General features: G+C 36.3%; 1 protein-coding gene across 3 annotated transcripts in view; it reads right to left on the bottom strand.

Annotated features, from left to right (window-relative positions):
* The window catches only part of LOC105463434 (tetratricopeptide repeat domain 29), a 264,157-nt gene that overhangs the window by 211,889 nt on the left and 26,728 nt on the right, over nt 1-25,540 (bottom strand). For all 3 annotated transcript variants that reach the window (XM_011710516.2, XM_011710517.2, XM_011710518.3), the window contains exons 5-6: nt 15,584-15,807; nt 10,094-10,279 (exon numbers count right to left, since the gene is read on the bottom strand). In XM_011710516.2, the coding sequence (XP_011708818.1) occupies nt 10,094-10,279; nt 15,584-15,807 (410 nt within the window). The remainder of the gene's footprint in view (nt 1-10,093; nt 10,280-15,583; nt 15,808-25,540) is intronic.

Here is a 25,540-nt window from a genome sequence, read left to right as displayed (position 1 = left end):
CCTCAGGGGTCACATAAAGTAACTTTCTTGTTCACATAAAGTCCACTGAGGGTTGGGTGGCTCTGTAGGGTAGCTCCCCTCCAAATGGTCATTCAGGGATCCAGGTTGTTTCCATCTTGTGGTTTCACCACCTCAACACAAGTTTTCCATGGTTGCCATGGCAAAATAGATGTAGCATGGACAACTCACATCTGCTCCTCCATGCTTCAAACTGGAAGTGACTGAATATAGCTTATTGGCCAGAATTTTTATAATGACAGACACATAGCACTCAATAAATTGTAGCTTTTATCATTATGGTTATTGGAAAACAACATTTTGAATAACTGGAAAAGAGTTCATTATGTGTAGTTACCATGATTAATTAACTATTAACCTGCTGTAGGACATTTCTATTGTGTCCTTTGTGTTGTTGTTGTTGTTGTTATTATTATTATTATTATTATTTAGAATCAGGGTCTTACTCTGTCATCTAGGCTGGAGTGCAGTGGGACGATCATGGCTCATTGTAGCTTCAACATCCTGGGCTCAAGTGATCCTTCTACTTCAGTCCCCTCTTGTATCTGGGACTACAGGCACATGCCACCATATCTGACTAATTTATTTTTGTAGAGACAGAGTCTCACTATGTTGTCCAGGCTGGTCTTGAACTCCTGGCCTCAAGCAAACCTCCCACCTAAGCCTCCCAAAGTGCTGAGATTACAGGCATGAGCCAATGTGCCCAGCCATGTGTCCTTTTTTCACACTTACAAATAATACATATGCAAAGAAAAAATATGTCTTTATAGAAATCTTTGTTTTCATATCTGATTACTTTTTAGAAGTGGAATAGCAAGGATAAAGAATGTGGACATTTTTAAGACTCTTGATACACATGCCAAATTGTATGTTAGAAATGTCAGACTAATTTATCCTATCACCAGCAATGTAAGAAGCATACTTATCAAAACTTCACAAGTATTCAATGCTATGTTAAACAAATAAATAGACAACTTTGATTCCTCCACATTTGAATTTGATGCATATAGTCACTCACATTGTTATAATTATCAGAAAACAAATTTGACTCTTCCACTGAAATGCAAGCCCCCTAATCAAGGGGCCATAAATATCTTTTTCAGCTAGTATTCCCAGTACTTAGCCCAGTCCCTTGCATACAGTAGGAACACAGTAAACATGTGTTTAAAAATTACAGTTGAAAAGTGGCATATCTAAAGTGCTTAGATTAGTGCTTTTAAAATTATCAATGGTGGCTTTTTTCTCATGCTTTCCACCTGGCTGAATTTCCTGAAATTGTCTCTAAATTCATTTACCTATTTTTCTACTGGTATGTTAGTTGTTTTTCTCACCAATTTGTAAATGTTCTTCATATAATAATAATATTAATCCATTATCATATGTGTTTCAAATATTTCCCAACTTTTGTTAACTTTAATTATATGAGGTCTTTAATAAATATTTTTACAGTTATGTGTCAAATCTCTAAATTTTTGTTTCTCATAGAGGAAATTCCCTTCCTCTAGCCTCATGTTTCCTTGAGGGGACTTCCTCTCTCCTTCATTCTTCCCTTCTCATCAAGGGAAGAGGCAGGACATATCTGACTGGTGAAATTCTCTACTTTCATCTTCTCTGGACTCAGTTCTCAAGGAGGGTGATCCTTGAACTCCATGAGGAAGCTCACAGGAGCAGGCATTCAGCCTGTAAGAGAGCCTGAACTTGACCAGTCTGCCAGTAGCTAGGTGGTTAAGATTAATTCTGGGGGAGAATAGAGACTCTGATTAGAACAGATTAAAGCACTATTCTCTAATCAGCCTTAACAATTATGATCTGTCTGACTCCTTTGTTTCTTATGAATTTGTTTTATACTTGGAGCAGAGAGGATATAATTATCCCTCAATAAACCATATCGTTTTCCCTTGTGCTTTACCCAAATTGTTTTTGTTTTGAAGGTCTTTCTCTCTAAAATTGCATAAATATTTGCCCATATTTTCTACTTGTTTTTTATAGCTTATTTATAAAAGTTTCTCATAAAATTTATTTTTAAAATAAGAGAAGTAATCAACATTACTGTAAAATGGTAAATATTAAAAATTAAGAGAAAAATTAAAATCATACTTAATTTTATACTATGTAGCTTCTACTTCCAAAATTACTAATGTGTGTTTTTTTTCAAACTTAACTTTATGTTTAATTGATTTAATTGTTTACTGTCAATTTTTTACATCAGGATTTCTCTATTCTTGAACTTTTAATTTTGACTTATCTCTTGTTGGGCTCCAGAATAGATATACAGAAAATGTATTCATAGTGTAGTTTCTGAACCTTGCATATCTTAGAATGTTTTCCTGTTGTTTCACCCAGGAACAAGAACTTAGCTCTATAGCCCTCAATTCTCAACTGTACAGCATTTAAACTCTCTTTTCTCTCCCCTCAAACTTTATAGACTCTACTTCTTTTTATCTTCTAGCATTTATTGTTGCAAAGGAGAAAGCCGAATACTTGTCTAATTTTTAATCCAATGCAGGTGATCTGTGTTTTCTCCTTGGATACAGGTAGGAGTCTCTCTTTATTTGAATATTCAAAAAATTCCCAAGGATTTATCTAGCTATGAATATCTCTTTATTAATTGTGACTGGAGCATGAAAAGCTATTTTAATGTGCATATTCAGAATTTTGGGGGGGTGTGAGGAACAAGAAAGCATTCTTAAAATATATTTGATTATTGCCTCATTTCCAATTATTGTGTATTCTTCCTTGGGAACTTCCATATTTATCATCTTCTCTCATTGTTTTCATTTCTTAGTCCTTCCCCTGCAATTTGAGATCGTTATTCAAGTTTGTCCTCAACATCACAGACTCAATTTTTCATTATGTCAATTTCAGTCTTTTTCTACTCTGTACCTTAATTCTCCCAAGACATTGTATTGAATGCCTTCCTGATTTTATCTGGTGCTCATTCTCACATCATCTGGCTCTATCCTTATGACTTTCTGGTTTCTACTTGTGTCTTTATGAAGATACAAAGCAGTTTTCTAAAACTACCACTTTAGCAAGTTTGTTCTTTTTCCCAAGTTAAGCCTCTGGATTAATGCTTAGTTTTTCTTTCATCTCCTACATCCCTCAGGAGGATGCTCTTTAGTTCTGGTATTCAAAGGCAAGCAGAATGGACAGTCTCCCCTTGGGTCTACTCACTGACCATGTTATGTTGGTGGAATCCTCTTCTGCTAACTAAAGGTGGGTGGTAGTTGGTAAAAATTCTTGTGTTTACCAGGCATTCTTCTAGGGCTGACGTTTGTTCTTCTCTTACTTTAACCCACTAGTTCTCTTCTACTTTGGTCAGTTCTTGAAAACATCTAGTCTTAGGGGTGAAGCTTCTTTTGAAGTTTACAGACTTACTCATGGTCCCATCTTTGTCCTCATTATTAAAGGACAGGACTTTTGTGGTCATAATATAACCAAAATCTCTTTAGGTTAACAGCACTCCTTATGCATAATTCGAAGACCTGAGAGGTAGGGGTTAACACATCCAGAACTGATCCCCTGCAGACCAGCTTCGCAGAAAAGAAGAGGGATGCTAGCAAAGCTCCATAGAAACTAGTTAGGCTCACTGCTCAAGGCAATCAGTCGTGACCTAGTGCAAAGGCTTGGACCCCAGTCTCTCTCTCCTGACAGGGGAGAGGTTGGTGTTCCCCAAACTATGATTGCCTATGTGGCAAATCTTACTATTTGTATGCCATGCCCTATGACTACAACCACAAGGCCTCTCCCCTTGGTCCCTCTCTCCCTCCCTGCCGCTCCCTGCTGATAATGCAGGGGAGGGGCTGATGTTACATCAAATCATGAATATTGAACTGTACCAAGGCTTTGCCATGTCATATTGCTATTGCATCTGGCTTCTAATCATACAGCATCTGATGACAGGATAATGGGAGACCAGCACCCTGCTATTGCTCCTGCCTCTGCAAGTTCTCACAAAGCAATGCTGCTCCCAGTTGGTCTGCTGTGAGTGCTGCTTACCAAGTTACCTTGCTAGCATGGCAATTGTTCCAGTAAATGGAATATCCATCTAGGCACACATCATGGCCTTCCAGAAGCAAGTTAGGAAAGCAGAGATAGATTAAAAACTCAAAGAGAGATTCTAGTAGCAGTCTTGTTGTCAACCTTTGGGAGTTGGTGACTATTAGTAGGAAAGATCCTTGGAAAACTGAGGAGTGGGAGACCTACAGGGTTAAGATTCAGTGATAGAATTTATTGTTTTTTTAGTGAGAGTAAAAGAAGTTGCCAAGGATGGGATGGATACTGTACTGAGAAGAAAGCTGAACCACTGCTTCATAACACTCATGGAAAGATAAAACAAAAGCACATAGTGCCATGATCACTGAAGAATGGGTAGAGGAGATATTAGGGAAAAGTACCGACGATCAGCAAACAGGGATAAGTGGGCTCCCAATTCTAACTCCTCTCTATGAGATCAAAATGGGAAAGGGGACAGTCCCTTACAGTGGTGGCCTCCTCCAGAAGTCTGTTGTTGAGCCTGCCTTCCACTGCTGGGTGTTTCAAGGGAGAGCTGGTAGTTATTCCAATGTGTCTTCACAATACTGTGCTGCTCCTGGTGCCTTCTGAGCTCCCGGCAATTTATAGAGATATACTATCTAGCGTCTGTCCCAAAACTGTCAACAATAAATCTTAGGATCCGAACTGAGCAAGCTAGTCAGGACAACTGTTCCTTTCTTCAGAAGTCCCCCAGTCATTGGAAGAACTTGGAATTAATGCTGTAGATTATGGTTAGCCTTGACTCCAACTCTGTACTAAAGTCATACAGAAGGGTCTTCCAAACCGGAAAATGTGCACTTTCTACGTTGTTCTTACAGTGGTCTCCCCTGCCTTGTCTGCAGTGAATATATTCAGTAACTTGGGGTTGTCACCAATCATCTATCATCCGGGAGGACATCTAATTGTCCTCCGGGTTTCCCACAGCAAAGTCAATATCTAGACTCAAAGCTAATGGGTTGAAATGGAATGGGCTGCTGATGAAGTAGGAGATGATACTTACAAGCCACCCACTGGAATTGGGAGAAGGGAAAGGACTAAAATGTGGACTGAAATGAAGGGTTAACTTGTCCAAGACTGATCTCTCCAGTCTAGCCCCCCACAAAGGCTGGCCTCCTGCACAGTCCATGTAAACCATCTAGTCTCAGTGCTTAAGTCCATTAATTTGGTCAAAAGCAAGGCTTGAACTTAGCTCATCATGGGGAAGAGGAGAGAGGAAAGTGCTGGTGCTGCCTCAACTATGAATGCTGCTGTGGTAAATCCTACTGCTAGTTTGCATGCCCCCCAAAACTCACCAATAAAGCTGCAACTGCAAGGCTTGGACCCCAGTCCCTCATCATGCCAGAGAAGGGGCTGGTGTTGTATCCAACCACCAATGCTGACCTGGCAGGATGGGACTGAAATGAAGGCTGTGCCAGTCATCTTGCTATTGTTCCCTGGCCTCAGATCATACCAAAGGAGGAGCTGGTGTTTCCCTAGTCATGTCTGCCCCCAACAGACCTCTGTGTGCAGCTTTAGAATGAATAGGAGCATCTCCTATTGATCCAGTGTCTGAGAGCTTTCTCCAGTGCCCCACAGGCACAGTGAGAATGCTGCTTGCCCATTTGTCCTGTTTGCATAATAAAATCCTTACAAATAAACTCACAATTCTAAAAGAAGATACAGCTGATTTGTTCCAAGTGTTTTTCAGTTGATGACTACTCCAAGCCAGCCACCCCAAGTAAAGATCTGAAGATATTTGACTTGAAGAATGAGACTGCCAGCCTTTGAGCCAAAGGGAACCAGGCCGCGCTGCACCCCAGAGACCCATTTTTAGCAGCAGTGGGGACTTGAACCTATCTACTGTTCATGACTCTGGCCAGGGGGCTCTGTGTGGGGCTCTGGTCACATTTACACCAGTGGGATGAACATGACCCCTGACTGCAGCCATGTGCCCAGTCTCTGTGGCTCTGGCTTCTGCTCATGTTCCTCATTTGCTCCATGGTTCTCTGAGTGTGCTGGAGCCCTGCCCAGGACTATAGCCAGCTTGGTTGGGCCCTGACAACCTGCCCGTTGCCATCTGCCGGCTAATGTCCCACTTTAGCATGAATGAGGGCACTCCTGGAATCAGGATGCTGCCACCTGCCCCCGCGCACAGCTGCCACCTAGCTGTTGCTGCATGGCCTCCATTCGCTTGTCTGGACCAATCAGATCAGATATGTGGAAGCTGGGCCACCATCACCTCAGAGGGAACCCTTCAGCCAGGTAAGTCCCCACTCCACTCTAGCCACATATTCTTAAAACTCCTAGTTTACTTTTTTAGGTTGAAAATTCTACCCCCTATTACAGAAGCTTCACAGATAATTTTCACCCTCACTAGGTACATCAAACACTCAAAGTTAATCTCCAGAGTTTTCATCAACATTGACTTAGTTGTTTTATCTGTCAGGCAATAAAGGTATGGTTCTAGGGTTTATGAACTATTTAAGGGCATAGAAAAATATTTTAGATCTGACAGAAAGTAGTTCCAAAACAAAATAACACACCCTCAAATGATCTCAAAAGCAAAAGCCTTTACAATTATTCATAACCCAAACTTTTTACTTATGAAATATGAGTGCATTTCATCATCCAGTAGTGTGGGACATCTAAACTCGAGCAAGTCAAGGACCTGAGAGTGTAATCTCATGGCAGACCCTCCCTAACTGCTCACATTTTCCAACCTCATTGTTTCCCTCAGTCGCTGTGTGGCTGCCACCAATGGTAGGTGCAACCATGGCGGCGTGGGTACTAACCACAGGGCCCATAGGCAGAGTATTCGTTGAATGAACGGGTGCATCGATGAATGAATAAACAAATTAACAATGTATAAATCCTACAATAGAAACATTTTAAGATAATTTTAAAAATCAGAATGAGAGGGGAATGGGGAGTTGTTGCTTAATGAGTAAAGCGTTCCAGTTTTGCAAGGTGAGAAAGTTCTGGAGATTGGTTGTGCAACCAAGCAAATATACTTAACACTGCTAAATATACTTAGAAATGATGAGGATGTCTAAGTTTTACGTTACATTTTTCACCACCATAAAAAATTTAAAAATCAAACCAAATTTTTAAAAATTAGAAATAAAATTTACAGAAAAATTCAAAATACACTTATGACAGCTATCTGAATCTCACTGCAGCAACTCTTCAGTTTTCATCAACATAGCCCTGACTTCTTCAGTCCTATTTTCATATAATATGTATTATTTATTCCGTGACTTCTTTTGGGGGAGGTCAGTAAGTGACAGTTTCATTTGACAGTCCAGACAGAATTTGATGGCGTAATTACAAAAACAAAATAAAAACAATTTTACTTTTAATTTTATATAAGGAAGAACTTAACCCTTTTGTACAATTTGAAAAACAAAACTTGACTTTTAGCAACAGGCTAGAAATTTTTAACAAATTTGAAATAACTTTTCAATTTATAGTAAGCCATATCTCCTCAGTGTGTACATTTATAATCACCTAGAGTCTCCACACTCAGAAATAACTACTGTTAATGTGTTAGTGTAGATATATGCACAATACAAATATATTTTACATTGTGCTTTATATCTTATTTTTCTATTTAATGTATCAGGAGCATTTTCTGAAATTAACACATATTCATGGTTTCCTGTGTTAATTTGGAATAAAATCGAAAGTCCTCACCTTGGCCTACAAGCCCCAGTGTGATCTATCCCAAGCCTCCCTGTGTAACTTCAGCTTCTTCCACTTCCCACCTTCCACTCGCTGTGTTCTATTCACCCAGGCCTTCTTGCTGGTCCTTAGGCATGATCAGCACGCACTTGCCTCAGGGCCTTTGCACTTACTGCATCCGCCTTCTGGAACCCCTTGCTTCAGATTTTCACAAGGGCTACTCCCTCATTTCACTGCTATCTCACCTTATAATAGGTAAGCACCTTATATAAAGTGATAACCATTGTGTATCCCCTTGCTCTACTTTATTACGTATTGTAGGACTTAACACGACTTAATATAATATTACATAACTATTGATTGTTAAGACCTGGTTTTCCTAGAAGAATGTAAGCTCTACAAGGGCAGAGACTTTGTCTTGTTCATTCTTCTATCCCCTGACACCAGGTTGTAAATCATCATTTGTTGAATGAACCAACGACTTTTGCTTTAACCTATTTCATGACTGCACAGAACTCTGTTGCATGGATGTTGCTAAATACATTTAGCTAATTCCCTTTTCTGGGATACTACAGATTGCACTACAGTGAAATACTTAAATATGTTCTCTTAAATATAGTAGTTTTCCATGGTTTTATCCGAGTTAATTACATCGAGTGCAGCAGCTTCCTAGCCATCGCCTTCCTCTTTTCCCTCCTCCCACAGTTTGTATTACAGACAGACTGATATCCCACTCCTTTCCTTGCCCTCCATGTACAGAAGCTTAAGTCCAAGCTCTGACTGCTGGTGTGTCCCTATTCTACCTTCCCACTGTGGTTTCCCAGGGTGGGAGGAGCGGGGAGGATCACGAAAAATAACTAATGGGTACTGGGCTTAATACCTGGGTGATGAAATAATCTATACCACAAACCCCATGACACAAGTATACCTATGTAACAAACCTGCAGATGTACCCCTGAACTTAAAATAAAAGTTAAAAAAAATCATTTAACTATTCCAAAAAACAGCCCACACTTCCCACTGGATGCAGGTTGTCCCTCTTATCAGTTGCTCTAATTATGCTTTAGTGTATATTGTTCCCTTTTCACAGAATATATTCCTATTCATTTACAAGCCTAAATTCCACCCATCTTCCAAGTCCCTTGCCAGTCCCTCCTGATTGCATCGTGCCTTCCTTGAATCTAGTCTGCATGACATCTCACCTCCCTAAGTTGTTCTAATACTCCCTATGTCTAGCACGCATGATGGCGTCTGACCATGTTCAGGCACCTCATGAGCTTTGGCTACAATCACATGAACTGCAACTTCCTGAAGCACTTTCAAAGTCCTATGCAGTCCTAGGCACAAAATAATAAATATTTTTAAAATTGAGCAGTTTCACCAAAGTCAAAACTTTTATGCAAAACGAGATAGTGTTTTGAGGGAAGAAATGGCATTATCCAAGATCAAATCTTTTCATCTTTCCCTATATTTTCTTTGCATATTATCTGCACACTATTTTGCCATAAAGAATTTTCCATTCTTAAATTTCTATTTGCAATCCTTGATCGACCACTATACAAAATCTATTTCTGACAATTTTGTTGTTGTTTTAGATTTTGGCTTGTCTTAACATTATTAAGTATGAAGTTATTTTTAAATGAGTATTTCATTCAGGAATTATTTTAAAAATCATGATGAGGCCGGGCGCGGTGGCTCAAGCCTGTAATCCCAGCACTTTGGGAGGCCAAGACGGGCGGATCACAAGGTCAGGAGATCAAGACCATCCTGGCTAACACGGTGAAACCCCGTTTCTACTAAAAAAAAAAATACAAAAAGCTAGCCGGGGGTGGTGGCAGGCGCCTGTAGTCCCAGCTACTCAGGAGGCTGAGGCAGGAGAATGGCGTGGACCTGGGAGGTGGAGCTTGCAGTGAGCTGAGATCCGGCCACTGCACTCCAGCCTGGGCGACACAGCGAGACTCTGTCTCAAAAAAAAAAAAAAATGTCATGATGAGGTGGTATGTGAGTTACATAGATATTTCTTGGTTTTCATATAACGGGCATGGGGCAGTATGAAAATCATAAACTATACCTTTCATTCTTTCATCCTGTGTGTGGAGGGGTCAGGGAGGATGCTTTCTCTTAGTGAGGATGTTACCGGGTAGGAACTGTAGGTTGAGCACTCAGGCAGAAGCATGAGCAAGGGATTCTGCAAAATATATTCTGTAAGGAATACTGAAGCTAGGTCCACAAGTCACATGGTTTTGTTTTTTGATCTCAATAATATACATGATTATGCTGAAATCTCAGGTCTTTTTCTCCACCACCATGTGCTTTTCGGTTGCGTGATCTCAGGATCCACCAAAACACACCCAAGGCATCCTGGCAAATGCCCACTCACCATCTTCCTCGTAGAGAAGACCCATATGCATGTGTGCCTCGGCTTCTTTCTTCCCACCGTCAATTTTGATCAGCTGAGCAATCTTAAAACATCGTTCATAGAAGTGGTTCCTTACCCACTTGTCCTCAGGGTTATTGAAGTAACAGGCCAGAGCATACAAGTTGTTATATACATCTTCGAAGGATTCTTCAAAGAGAGAAAAGCGCCATGAATGGCATTAGAAAGATGTTTCATGGCATATCCCTTAGAATGGCAAACCAGTATCATGACATTTATTTCCTACTTTTCCTTAAAGATGTGATTAACAATTTTAAAAATTGGGTCTAAAAGCAAAAATTAATTTATTTTAACTATTAATTTAATTACATTAATTAAGGGATGTGCAGATGAGTAAAGCAACAAAAGGCTCTCTGAAAACTTACAACATGTAGGAAATTCACACTATTTGGTTGAAACAGGAGGCTTTAAAATATAGGACAGGACAATACCTACTAGCAACGTGCTCAGCGCTTTTGGAAGAAAGGAGTATATGGTATCATTGAGCACTTTTCCCACTGGAGGTTTGAAAGTACTTAGAGATTCTAGAGATGGCAATGTTTCTCAGCCATGGCAAAAGATAATGTAAATGAAGAAAGCAGAATGGATATGAAAATACCAAGGTATTTCATATCATAAAAAATGTCACAGGCCTGATAGATACAACAAATGATGATCAGAATGACCCTATAGGCTCCATATGCTTTCATGCAATGTTTCTAGCAATATTAATTTCTAGCAATGTTAAGAAAGAGAAGACTCCTATGCTTCTGTTTTCTATGGGTATTTTGTTTTGCTGGGAATGCATAAATACTAGTCGTTTTTATTCAGAAAGTTGTTGATTAAACTCTTCTAGGTTTTTTTTTTAAAGGGTATCTAACCTATATGTACATAAAAAGTGTGTCCATCAATTGTGAATCAGTCTTATAAACCCCACCTTGAACAAACATGTCTCTGTGTTAATAAATCATGCCTCAGTCCTGTAAACTCTATTCTAATGGTGAATATGAACAAATTAATCATATTTATGTCTTTTGTATTTATGCTGAAAGCATAGTTGTATTATAAAATGCAGTGGTCTCTGGGTTACCCTTCCAATAATTTTTTAAATAACAACCATTATCTATTAGAATTCACTGATATTAATTATTCACTACTACCAGAGGAATCAACCCACATATTCCTGAAGAGATTACAATTATAAAAAATATTGCCCAGTAGGACACCTATAAGATTAGAACCAAAACTCAGAAAAAATTAAGCAAGTTGATTACAACAAAGGGTCATTTTGCAGAACTGTAAATAAGTCACCCCAATGTTTCAAAAGAAATTTCTAAAACCGATTCTATTCCTTTACATATACTATTTCAAAATTCTTTAAAATGGAAACTAAGATTTATATGAAAATAAATTTAATAACTAGAAAACAAAATAAAAAGGTCTCCCTATCCTGGAAGTTGCTGGGGATTCTGGAGAGCCATTCTGCTTTTCGAGGACACTCACACTAGGTGACAGCTCAGGTGAAAAGTAGATAACCTAAGTTATTTATTTGATGCAAATACTCCCACCTCAGAACTATTTCTGGGCTTTGTCTTTCCATTATGAACTTCCTACATAATGTGAATACAACAGTAAAGTCTGTTTTGTAATATTTCATATTCTTGGTTATATTTACTGATTAGAGAGTTATTGCTTTTAGAAGCCAGCAAGTAAAACATTTGGTATTTTCCACTTTAATAAAAAGTATATATATAATTAAAAATATATGTAGTCCTGAAACAATTTTTTTATATTTTAGTAATTAAACCTTAATGTAAAAATATTTGCAACATTTCATAAGGTTTTTATTTTATTTTTTTTTTAGGAATGAGTTAGATAAGCTACCAAGATTACATATTTAAAGCCTACTTGTCAGCTAAGCTATTTTTCTATGAAAAAAATGGATGGTTTTCCAGAATCTTAAATATAAAAGAATATATTCACGTTTCAAATCTTTGGGCACTCCAAATACATGTCCTGTGCCCTTTACAAAGGCTACAAGTAGCCTTCTCTCCTTGCTTGTAGACAACTTCCTTGAATTGTCAGCAGGTATACTCAGAAGATAAAAATCAATTTTATTGTGGGTTTCTTATGCTCTTTAAAAAGACGATTCTACAATAAAATAAATTTGGGAAACATTCTTGCTAATTTCCTTTTTCAGTAAACCACACAATAAACATCAGCATGCTAAATGCTCTGATTAGTCCTGCAATACATCAACCTGCTTAACCTCAGTGTTAGTTCACCTGGTATTTCTCAAGCTTATTTTGCCAGAAAATTGTTTTGTTTTGCTTTACATCAAATCTGTAAATATCTGTGGAATTTTGCTTTAGTAGAACATAATTTGTGTATCTTAAACAAACATTATTAGAAAAAAATTGCTGCTCAACCCTTAATAAATTTAAAAGTCAAGTGTAAATAATGTTTGAATTATCTATTGATTCTCTTACCCATTACCATTATTGTCATCTCTTCCCTAACCCCATGGGACATAAGGCTCAAATCAGATGTCACAGATGGCACAGCAATGATTCATGACAATGGATAATATTTTAAAAATGTATCAAGGACAAAGAGACACTTTAACAAATGGAAAATAACCCCAAAAGAAATGAATGACTTACTTTAAACACACCTTTGCTATAAAACAGCAAGTGATGTTTTGTAAAGTAATTTAAATAACTCTAGGTTACTGCTTTGTAAGTCTCAAGAGACAGAACTGACCTGAGATGACTATTGTTAGTGCCATAGCTTTGATTAAATGAACTTCACTGTGACCCTAGAGTGATGGTCCTTCCAATGAGAAGCAACGAGAATGCTCAGTTATACGCTATCTCAGGAAAATTGTCTCCAACCCCACAACCATATGGAATGGAACTTTAAGATACTATTAACATTTCTATATTCTAGGCATACATATACATTTTAAGATTTAGGATTCATTCAAGTTAATAAAAGTGAATGTGCATATCTCATTTTCTGGTAAGTTCCTAATTCAAACCACAATTTTCCTCCAGTAAAGTTCATGTGTTGAATGTGGAAAAAAAATTATAACATTTTTTGAAAGAAGGCCACACAAATGTTTACATGTCCTTCAGCTGAAGTTTTTCCAGTAATACTTTTGTAATAATTCTAATTTTCTATATTTCAACCAGACAAAAGTCACTGAATTTTGCGGGAGATAATCCTACAGAAGAGACATTGGCTATTATAACGTTGGACTTTGGGCCAGGTGCAGTGGCTCACACCTGTAATCCCAGCACTTTGGGAGACTAAGATAGGTGGATCACTTGAGGTCAGGAGTTCGAGACCAGCCTGGCCAACATGGTGAAACCCCGTCTCTACTAAAAATACAAAAATTAACTTGGCATGGTGGTTTGTGCCTGTAGTCTCAGCTACTCGGGAGGCTGAAGCAGGAAAATCGCTTGAACCTGGAAGGTGGAGGTTGCAGTGAGCTGAGATGGCACCACTGCACTCCAGCCTGATTGACAGAGCAAGAGTCTGTCTCAAAACAAAACAAAAAGTTGGACTTTGTTAACTTTTGGATTGGAGAAACATTTTTACTTATACATATAGTAACTTTTCTTTAAGAAATATTATAAATTAAAATCTTTTCTACCCTGAAATAGACTATGTGGCATTTTAGGTTCTTTATAAATTTGAAAAAGCTTTCTGACAAGCTGGCTCACATCTATGACACCTTATGACAAGTGACATATTTAGCTTATATTTACACTATCTCCAATGAAAGCCTTGATTTAAACAGTGAATATGATAAAATTAAACTGAATAAAAAAGCTAATGAACAAATATTATCTTAATTAGTTCTACTTTCAGTTTTAATATCACTTCAGAATTTTGGGCTAATACTAGAATGTAGGTTGTTTAATTTTGTTTGTTTTGTTTTGAGATGGAGTCTCACTCTTGTCACCCAGGCTGGAGCGCAGTGGCGTGATCTCAGCTCACTGTGACCTTTGTCTCTCAGGTTCAAGCAATTCTCCTGCCTCAACCTTCTGAGTAGCTGGGATTATAGGCGTCTGCCACCATGCCCGGCTAAATTTTTTGTATTATTAGTAGAGATGGGGTTTCACCATGTTGGCCAGGCTGGTCTCGAACTCCTGACCTCAGGTGATCCACCCGCCTCGGCCTCCCAAAGTGCTGGAATTACAGGGGTGAGCCACCAAGCCCAGCCAAAATGGAGGTTTTTCACAGTAGCACTTTTTATTTACAAAAGTTAATTTCTTGAGAAATTATTATAAATCATATTTTAAAGTTCACCAAAATACTTTTTTTCACATCCATCCTGCAATGAAACCCTTTTCATAATATAAATAACCACCTCCTAGCGCGCTCCTGCCACACACACACCCTAGTTCATTTGTTTTGTTCACATTTTTGTGTGTCTCATATTCATAAGTCAGGTCAAAACCTGATGGGAAATATGTATTGGCTCCAACATATAGAGACGCTTCTAATGTTGTTTACATGACTCCATAAATTTTCTCCATGGTACCATTGGGTAACAAAAAGTTGCTAATACTCTATTTTCTGATAGAAAAGCCTGAAATGACTTGTAGACATTGTCAGGTTGAGGCCTGAGTTTTTCTTGTTGAATCCTGTGGTATTTTCCCCAAAAAACGTGGAGAAAAGAATAATTTAGAATACCAAATTTACATGCCAAATTCTAGGATTTCCTTTTTATCTTTGATTATGGATGACTAGTTAAAATGACCCGTTCCTAATATGTAACTAAGAAATATTTATGACAACAATATCAGTAAAATTAGTGTAGAGATGAAAATATTTACTACTTGGAATATACATTAACTTTCTGGAAAATTTTAAAATTCAAAAAATTTATTAGAAATGATATCATGGAAAATATCAAATTAACAATTTTATTTGCAATTGTGAATTGCAGGTTTTTTTAATGTCTTTTCACTATTTACAAAGATAAATTCTCCAATTCAAATCAGTAGGACTTCTTGACCCAAACTTCAAAGTCCACTATCTAAACTTAGGAAAATCAGTGTGATTTTCAAGTTATAGTACTCTATGAAAATATCTCCTCTGTGAAAGTCAATGTTCAGATTACATATACAGAAAAGCTGTAGAAAGGTTTAAATCTAATGATAGGAACTATGTTACTTTATGGGGAAGTTCTGGAAATGTTATTAGGTGCTATATGTTGTCTTCCTGGCTCGGAAGGACATCACCAGGATGATCTCGTGTCTGGGCAGCCTCGTGATCCAATATTCCCTATTCTTAATTCCATAAAGATGCTTAATTGACTGGGTTGAAGTGTGTTAAGTTGTCTTAATGTTTCAAATTCATACATGAAACAATCTGGAATCTTCCCCCAGGAGCTCGCTGTTCTGACTCCTTCTGTGCTCTGCCCACAGTCCCACCACTTACTTTTTCTCTCAGCGTCCTCAGCCCTGGTCAGGTAATGGTAGAAGTAATCCAGTTTATCAGGCTGCTCCTCCAGGGGCTTCTGCAGCCAGAAGAGGGACCTGACTCTCGCAGCCTCCCTCAGGGCATCCCACTGCTCCATCAGAGCGAAGAGCTCCGTGAAGGACTTATGATAACCATCTCGCAGCATGTCCACACAGATGTTCTTCTTGTAGGAGTTCCTATAACTGGGAATATGAATCAGAACACTCACAGATTTATGTTAATCCTTTCAGTCTGCATGGTGTTTTAATTCTCTAATAATTTAAGGTTGAATCATGTTGCCTTTTTTCCCACAGTGAAAGCACTGAAAACTATCAAAAGATCTTTGCCTCAAACACTTATAATTGAACAATTTCTGTTTAATGAAAGATGCCAGGAGCTATCTAAATACAGTAATTTTAATGAAATTACATTATAAACATATCAGTTCCAGAGCTGAGCTCCATTTGATAAGGACAAATAAGCTAGTTGACTGATGAATATTCAAAAATACTTGATACATCAGCCTCCCACCAAAAAAAAAAAAAAACCCCAACAAGTCAAGCAAAAACAAAAATTGCCATTTAATATCAAAACAATATTCTCTCTATATTAGTAGTTTCACTGTATGTTACAGAAGTTCATCATTCTTTCATTCATGCAGAAAATATTTATTGAATTCTATTACTAACTATATATTTTCAAATTATTTTCAGTTAGAATTAAGTTAATGATTAATAATTCTATTCTAACTTCAATAATCAAATGCAAGAAGATAAAGTGACAAACAAATATTCCTTTTAGTCATGCGACAAATAGGTTCTGAGTTTCCTACTAAGTACCAGGCACTGTTCTAAACCAAATAGATTCCATGCCCTTGTGACGCTTGCATTCTAAGGGCAGAACATGACTAACAAATAAGTAAGCAAATGAGAATAATTTCAAATGATGAAAATTTCTAGAAAGGAAATAAACAGAATTGTGAGGTAATAGCTGTGTAGTGGCTATTATTCCATTAAAAGAACAATTAGATGCCAAAAGATATAGCTTTATACTAATTATGTTATATTCTTTTAAAAAAATAGGACAAAAGACCTGATGTGATACCACTGGCAACAAAAATTCACCGTGGAGTGGAAACAGCCCAGATCACCAAGATTGAGCCCAGTTTTGCCTCACCTCCCTAGGTCTCCAGTCTTCTCATCTCTAAGCTGTGTATACTAGTATATGCTACGTACACCATGGAATTCCTCTAGGAACCAAATGAAATTAGGTATGTGAGAATACTCTGGGAACTGTGAAATCTCACTGCTGCTTCTCAATTCCTCATTATGCACTAGATTCACCTACAGAGTTCAAAAAACAAACAAATAACAAAACAAAACAATGACTAGACTTGCATCTGCCAAGAATTTCTTATCCAGTGAATCAGCTTAGGTAGAGAACAAACAAATAAGAAGTGGCAAGCAGGAGAGTGGTGAGACAGGAAGTTTAGAAAAAAGGCAGGTCCCAGATCATGAAGAGACCTTACGGTAAAAACAACAGTGAGAAGTCTGGACTGCAAGCTAGCAGGGAGGTAGAGCTATTGGAGATCAGAGTCAGGGAACCGACATGACAAGACTGCATTTTACAAAAGTCATCTAGAAGAAGTGTCCCAGTTGAACTGCAACCTTCCCCTATCTGGCAGTCAGGTTGTTACAGAATTAGTCCATAAAGAGAATAAAGAGACCACATGGATCCTAGGTCAAAAGATCAAAAGCCAACATTTAGCATGAGAATAAGATATATTTGAAATGGGGAAGAGAAAAGGAATAGTGGTTGTTACTTATTCCTGTCCTCCAATTGCGATAGAGGAGGAGAGTATGGAGAAAGGCAGCGAGATGCTTGGAGGGCCATGTTCTCTTTCTCTTCCTCACTCCAGTCAAATGGAGGAGCTCAGAGAGTAAAAAAGTCAATATCCTATGAAATGCAGTGGGAGTCAAGAGTAGAAAACACTCATATCCTTCTTCCCATCTAGGGTTCTTGAAGGCAGGGAGGACTACCAACATCCCTCTTCCCACCTCCCCATACACAAGGGCATGCAAAGGCAGCAAAAGTCACTGCATAGCATTTCTAGGCAGAGGACGACAAGGATCATCCCTGTAATTGCCCACAGCCCTGAATGGTATAGGAGAAGGGACTTAATATTCCAGTGGGCTCCATGCGTGGCCCAGAAGTTACTGGGAGGAGAGGGCTGATATGTCTGTCACAATGTCATCTGGCCATAGCAAGGAGATGTATGCTAACAACTGTTCGTGGGCTGCCCACTGCGGACTGACGTAAGACACAGCTAAAACTGAAATGAGAAGTACTGGGGCACTCCTGAAGGGTTCAGGTCAGCATATTTCCAGAGCTGATAGAACAAAGACAGATCAAGTACATCAGAGATTGACACATATAAAGGACCTCATAAGCTAGGAATGCATTCAGCTAGTAAGTAAAAGAAACTTGTCTCACAGTGCTGTGAAAAATGGAGGTTTCTAATTTTCTTGCCTAAAGGCAGGCAGCTGAGGGCCTTGGTTCAGTGGCCTGGCAAGTTCAAGGCCATGTCTCTGGGGTTATCTTGACTTTCCCTCCTTCTGGTCCCTTACTGGTTGCTACAGGGCTTGCTACAGCTTCAGACATGATGTCCACTTTCAAGACAGGAAGAAAAGGGAAAGTGGGGTGGCACTGGCAGCCCTTATGGGAAAAACAAAACATTCCTGCAACCACTAGCAGATTTCCACTTGTTTATTGGCCAGAACCCTGTCACGGCCCCACTCCTCAACTTGGTGCCAGGAGTCTGGAAAAACAAATATGCTGCCTGCTCTTGGGCATGTTGCTGCCCACAAACAAAACTAGAGTTATGTCTGCAAAGACAGAGGAAGGAGTGGATACTGGACAGATAAATGCAGTGACAATTACAAAGTCCTAGAAGTCAGGGGTGTCCAGTCTTTTGGCTTCTATGGGTCACATTGGAAGAAGAATTGCCTTGGGCCACACATAAAATACACTAAAACTAACAATAGCTGATGAGCTTAAAAAAATCATTTAAAAATCTCATAACCTTTTTAAGAAAGTTTATGAATTTGTGTTAGGCCACATTCAAAGCCATCCTGGGCTGTCTGTGGCCCACGGGCACTGGGTTGGACAAGATTGTTTCAGGTCAAGATCTGAAAATAAATGCTGTTACCCCAGGGAGTTACCAGATAAATTGTAGGAGGCCCAGATAAGTTTTAACATCAGATAAACAATGAATGATTTTTTTTTATTAGCAGTATGTCCCAAATATTGCATAGAACATACTTATTCTAAAAAGAGTTTCTTGTTTTTGAAACTCAGACTGAACTGTATGCTCTGTATTTCTATTTGCTAAATCTAGTAACTCTCGTCCCCTGAAGCCCCCAGTAGTGCAATGCTGTTTCTGTGTAGGAAAATAGGGTGAGGGGAAGAAGTTTTAGAATCTTGAACAACTTGAGAAACTGCCGAATTGGACTGACTTTACCTGAGAGTGACAAGATTGGATTTTTACACTAGGGAGGATCAAGGCTCAGGGCCAGGAATTAAAATTAAGTTATAAAAAAATAAAGACTTTCAATTTAGCATTCTCAAGTCTGTGAGTCAGAAATTCACACCTGATCCAAGAGAAGCAAGGGGAGAAGCGTAAAACCAGGAGCAGGAAGAACGGATGGGAGACTGGTGGTCACGGAAAGGAGAGGTGCTGGGGGTGGAACCAGGGTAAAGCTGGAGGGATGGAAAGAAGTAGGTGAATTCAAAACATTTTAAGGAGACAAAAATATGGATTACTTGGTGATTCAAAGATATATCAAGGGTGAAGGAAAGGGAGGAGCAAGGGTAACAACCAGGTTTGGGGATTGGGTAATGGGTAATTAGTAATTTGCTAAAGAGGGGAACACGAAAGGATGAACAGGTTTGGGGAAAGAAAATGAGTTAAGGTTCAGATAACTGGAGTTTCAGGAGCCTGAGGGGACCTCCACGTGTTACCCCAGAAGGCAGTTTGGGGGGTGACATAGGAGGCCTGAGAGGACAAGGGGCTGGAATCTTGCCTCACACAAGCAATGCCACCTTTGTATGGGTATGCATTGGTGGCCGGCCAGTCTTCCGGAGTGAAGAAAACATTTGGGGGCAAAAATGAAGAAAATTATAAATAGATAAAAATTTAAACATTGACCATAAATGATACAAATAAATGCTAGATAGGGCAGTTAGAAGGCCATCTCAGTTCTAATCCCAACAGGGTCAGAAATCCAGAAAAATCACTCTCTAGGCCTCATTCCTCCACCCCCGGAAGATGAAGGTGCTTTTGCTGGATTTGGTCCACCCAGCACCTAGCTCCACGTCCAAAGGAGGCACACTCTAAAAGTATTTCAGAAATAACCTTCCCCACATTGTGTGTAGTCTTGGTGGCATGGAAATTCAGGGACTCCCTAGCCAAAGAGTGGGTTATTGACCCAAATTAGGCCAACTGGTCTCTCTCCCAAAATTCTGAAACCTGAGGCAAGCAACACAAAGGTGTAGGAGGTTGCTGGCGCTCAATCAATTCTGGCAGAATTTTGACAAGATTGTCTCATAGTTCCTGCTACCTATATCCATTCGAGAGGGCCGGGTCTGGTCTTTTTCTTCTGATCTGGGTTCTCCTCTAAATTCCACTACATCCTTTCAATAAAATCATTTTCACTTGATTTAGTCAGAATCCATTTCTGCTGTCTGTGACCAAAGAACACTAAGTGATTCAGAAGGGATTGGACAATCATTATTTCCACACCATCTTTCAGCCTCAAACATCTATGATATATAACTAATATCAATTTTTAAAATTTCCAGTACATTTTTTAAAAAGATCATTCTTTACAGGTGATGTTACAAATAGAAATGTATTTAAATATGCATATAGAACTATGCTGGTATCGTCTCTACTTTTTACACACATGCACACATACCTATGCATACTAATATGCTATTGTTTAAGCCTCATTGTTAACATTTGAGAGCAAGAAAGGACAATTATAGTGGTTTAATAATTGGTTCCTATCTAAACCTTCATAGTTAATGCGAATTATTTCTTTTAACCAGAAAATCTTCATTTGTTAAAATAAATTGGCTATCTGAAAAAAAGGAATGTCAATCTCTACCATTATATTTGAATTTCTCAGGTTTTAAATTTCGTAACAGAGAACCATAGCCAAAGTTCACTTGCTGTATGAAAGAATTGTTTTAAACACAAATAGAAATATAAACAAAACTCAGTTTTATTTGTTTAATCATTATTTCATTTGGCCATAAACTTTTTAGCCTTTGGTTTCATTTACACATTAAAAAACTTTTATGAATATTAGTCTAAATTAAAAGATGCTGTTTTTAAGCATCAGAAAAAGAAAAATCTTCTTGAACAGATGCCATGATACTGGATGAAAATAGAGAACTCTGGTAAAATTTATGGAGAGATTTAATATTATAAAATATGAGGAGAGTTCATCTGACAGGAAAAAAATGTGCCATTCACAGAAGCAAAATCGTGGACATGCTGAATGTATCCTAAGGAAGATCTTTGACACTGCAGATACCTGGGGCTGCAATGGGATAAGGGATGCAGCTTGAGAACGCATTTGAGAATGAAATTAAGTAGTCAAGCATTTCATATAGGCTTTATTGCCATTTAAGGGTATTATTCATTCAATGGAGATGCTGTTAACTGTTCTGAATTCACATCAACATCTCCCTTAAAAAATGCAGAGATAAAAAAAATCTAGAAACTGACAGAAAGCAGAGCTGAACAATATGGCATAACTCCACAGCAGGTGAATGTTAGAGATGCTGGGAAATGGATAATTTACTGCAAAACAGCCATGGAGATACTACAGTGTTTTAAAATTCTGCCTTAAACTATTTTGAATAGCTACTATTTATAGAGCACCCACAATGTGTCAGGCACTGTGTAGACATCATTTCTAACTGGCACAATAACTGTATAAAGTACTACTTCAATTTTTACAAATTAAAAAACCTGTCTTCAGTGAGGTTGTGAATTGCCCAAAGCCATACAAGTTATTAATAGTAAATGGCAGAGTTAGAATTCACATCCAGCTCCCTCTGGTTGAAAATTGTGAATTCTTCCCATTTCCTTCCATTGCTTCCTATTATATCATGTATTGTTGCTTTTTCTTCTTCTCCTCCTCCTCCACACAACGTTCTGTTTATTTGCATTGATTAGGAATTTGATATTATTTGACAATTATGATACAACCTTTCAATTGGAAAGCCATTCTCTTTTTCCATGGCAATCCATGTTTAGGTTGGATATTAGACAGAGATCAGTATCATTTTGTGACTCCCCCAGAGAATCCTTCCCTTTAACAGGAGACAGCAGACAGCCAGCAGCATCCAGGAAGAGCAAATTAAATAGATATGGTTCCCACTCGAGGGTGTAAAGTCTAACAGGAAAAACACTGACAAAGACAAACATTTGAAAGGATAAAAAGCATATACTCCTACAAATATAAAAAGGTGAATAGATGCAATGAATAGAAATTACAATTTATTTTACTCTCTCTGTACCTAAACTAATACATCTAATAACTAATATAAAACCCCCTAAGTAGGTCTTTATATTAGTTATTAGGTGAATTTTTAAAATCAAAGACATTATCTTCTATTCAATTATATGACTGATTTAACATATTTTTTGCATAGGATAAACTGAATTATGGAATCAACATGAAGCTTTACATTCAGTGAAATATTTCAAAAGCAGTTCAATAAAAAAATACTTTAAAACAAGATCATAAAATTTTCATTTAATCTGACAAAGATAAAGTCAAAAGATATGTAATATCTAATCAAAAGTCAGGATAATACTTTTATTTCATTAAGTTAATATTTAAAAGTCACAAGTGGGTTATCTATGTGTCAGTTATAACAGTTTTACATTCATATGGTAGGGATAAATGTTATTGGAATCACCTACAGGTAATTACATTGACTTAAATTAATACTTCAATAGCTTCAGTTAATATAATTTCCTTGGAATAAAGTGAATCACTATTCTTACCTATCTTTTTCAGTGTAGGTAGATATTATGTATACTGTAATTAGAATGAAAAAAGTCATTTCTTGACATACACACATACTAACTGATAAAAAGTGTATGAGTTGTTTATGTTTTATAGTTTTTGGTAAAAATGCTATTTTTTCCCAAAAGCTAACATAATAATAGAGCATTTTCCTAACCATATAAATGTATAAAGAGAGAGAAGTGAAAAAGACAAAAAATTTGACACTGTTTAAAACGACTTTTTGCTTTAAAGCCATATAGAATTACAATGAAAACTGAAAGCATTTTTCTTAATTTTACACACTTAGATTGTTCACAATTATTAGTCATAGTATTGATTAGTAATGATTAAGAATTGGACTACCAACAGCCATATATGTATTTTTTGTAAGAAACATTAGGGAGTTAAGATTTTTAGAATTCTTAATTTATTTTCCATGTACTTCAAAATATAGCAAGAAAGAAGTTTCAATATAAAAAGGTCTTTAAATTTAAAAGCTTTCCAATGAGTTGACTGGTCTCTGGGGGCATCTACTGGAAATTTAGCAAACTGCAGTTACATCATGTAAATTTGATAACTTTCATTATCCATCCTAATACAGATATTATTTTAATTGATATGCAAATAAGTTGACACTCAAAGAAGATAAATGTAAAGTTATGCATGGTATTCTATCTCATCCATCTGGAACAGCAAAACATGTAGCTGTCTATGAGATGAGTTAACAAAGATTCAACTGTTAAAAATGTAAATGGGGAGGTGGCATATCATAGATTAATAGTTTTCATAGCATCCAATTCTTATTTTTGGAAAAATTAGAAAAATATTTTATACTTAAACATTCACATATTTAATGAGAAACTTGTATTAATCCAAATAAAATACATATATAAAGCACTTTTAAATTATGATGAATTCTCTAAAACAAATTGTTTTGTATCCCATACATCCACCAATCATAAATAATATGACTACTGCTTATTTTCTATATGATTTAATTTAATTATTATATGTTAACATCTCAAAGAGTAGAATTTATTATATTTGGATCAAAATAATCTTTCATTATAGTTAGTCATTACAACTAGAATTCATCATTAACATAAATATTGTTATTAATGTCTTCTAAACATTTCAGAACCTCCTTTAAGAGTATTGAACATATAATGAACACAATACAGTCACTTCAATGTATGTATAGTTTAATATATTTTAATTAAAAAGCTCTTTTTATAGTATTATCTGTTATGACTATCACTAATCATATAATAATTTTAATATCACAGCCATTATAATGATCTTGATTTTTAAATAGAATTTCTAAATCATATTCACTTTGAGATTAAAAATATAATTTGAAAGTATAAATATTGTGATATGCTTATATTGTACATTATATATTTTATATACTACTATATATATCTAATTATGTTATAAAAATTATATATTATTTAGATGTATGAAATTATATATTATATAAATTTTATATTATTTATATAAATTATATTATAATATAATTTATGTTAAATTATATTATAATCTATATAAATTATATTATATATATTTTATATAATATATTAATATTATATTATTAATATTATATTAATATAATATATTATATATAATATTATATTATTAATATTATATAATATATTAATATATATTATAGATAATATATTATATAATATAAAATAATATATTTCATTATTATTAATTATATTATTAATTTATTAAATTATATTAAATAATATAAAATATAAAATATTTTAAAATAAAATTGTATATAATTTATATAAAATGATATATAAAAATTATATAAAATTCTCCTTGTAAAGATTCAGATAACATTTTAGCTTCATTCCAAAGAAATCATCTAATGTAATATTTTAATTTATAATTTTTCTAGAAATTTCTTAGAATTGCATACAAATAAATATGATTTCATCTTTTATATGAAGTGAAGAAATTAAGCAATATAAAAATATTACCAAAAAGTCAGAATATAAATATTAATATAGCATTCTGTTTCAGTTTTGATTTAGACTCAATTTAGGTAGATAGTCCAATTTAGCAATTTTAAATATATAAATAAAATCTGCCCCCCAGAACTTTTTATGGAATAGAATTTTTATGTGATTATAAAAACAGGCGTTTACTAATTTGAACTTTAGAGGAAACTGTTACATTGCAAGTTTTGCTTTGTAGTTTTGGATTTCTTATCTATTAATAAAGAAAAGCATAGTCAGACTTTCATTATTAAAGTATATATACAAATTGAAAAATGCTATTTTGAAAAAACTAACCTAAGTTCCAACTTTATGTAAAAAAAAAAACAGTAGGAATAAACTTTATCCTCTGGTATTTTGTAAATAGTACTATCACTAATATAACCCTTTCAACGAATAATAAAAATATCTAAACATTTGATCAGTAAAGATTCTCTCAATATCCTGATAAGAATTCAATTCAACATGGGTGATTATATTTTGGAAGTTATGAAATATTTGTGTAGAATGGGACAGAAATTATTTCACAGATTCTGTTTTGATAGAACTGATGTTTTGCATTAAAGGCAGTCACTTCATGTGAGATCAACAAATGTTTATAAACCAAACAGTATTTTCTTTGGTGATTAACAAATATCAGAGGAAATCATGCTTATTTAGCAAATAGTACAGGACTACAATCTTTACAATAACTTTAGATAATTTCCTTAATAACATAAAGGCATTTTTTTATGTGCCCACCTGCTCAAAGTGATTTATTCAAGTGATTCCCACTTAATCAAATATTTGAAGTACAGTAATTGTTATCAACTAGGAATGGATAAACTATTTATCAGTAAATA

This window comes from Macaca nemestrina, chromosome 3, assembly GCF_043159975.1.
Source record: "Macaca nemestrina isolate mMacNem1 chromosome 3, mMacNem.hap1, whole genome shotgun sequence".
NCBI classification, from domain to species: domain Eukaryota; kingdom Metazoa; phylum Chordata; class Mammalia; order Primates; family Cercopithecidae; genus Macaca; species Macaca nemestrina.
Note: the sequence above shows the minus strand (reverse complement) of the source record. Positions and strands in the feature narration are given on the sequence as shown.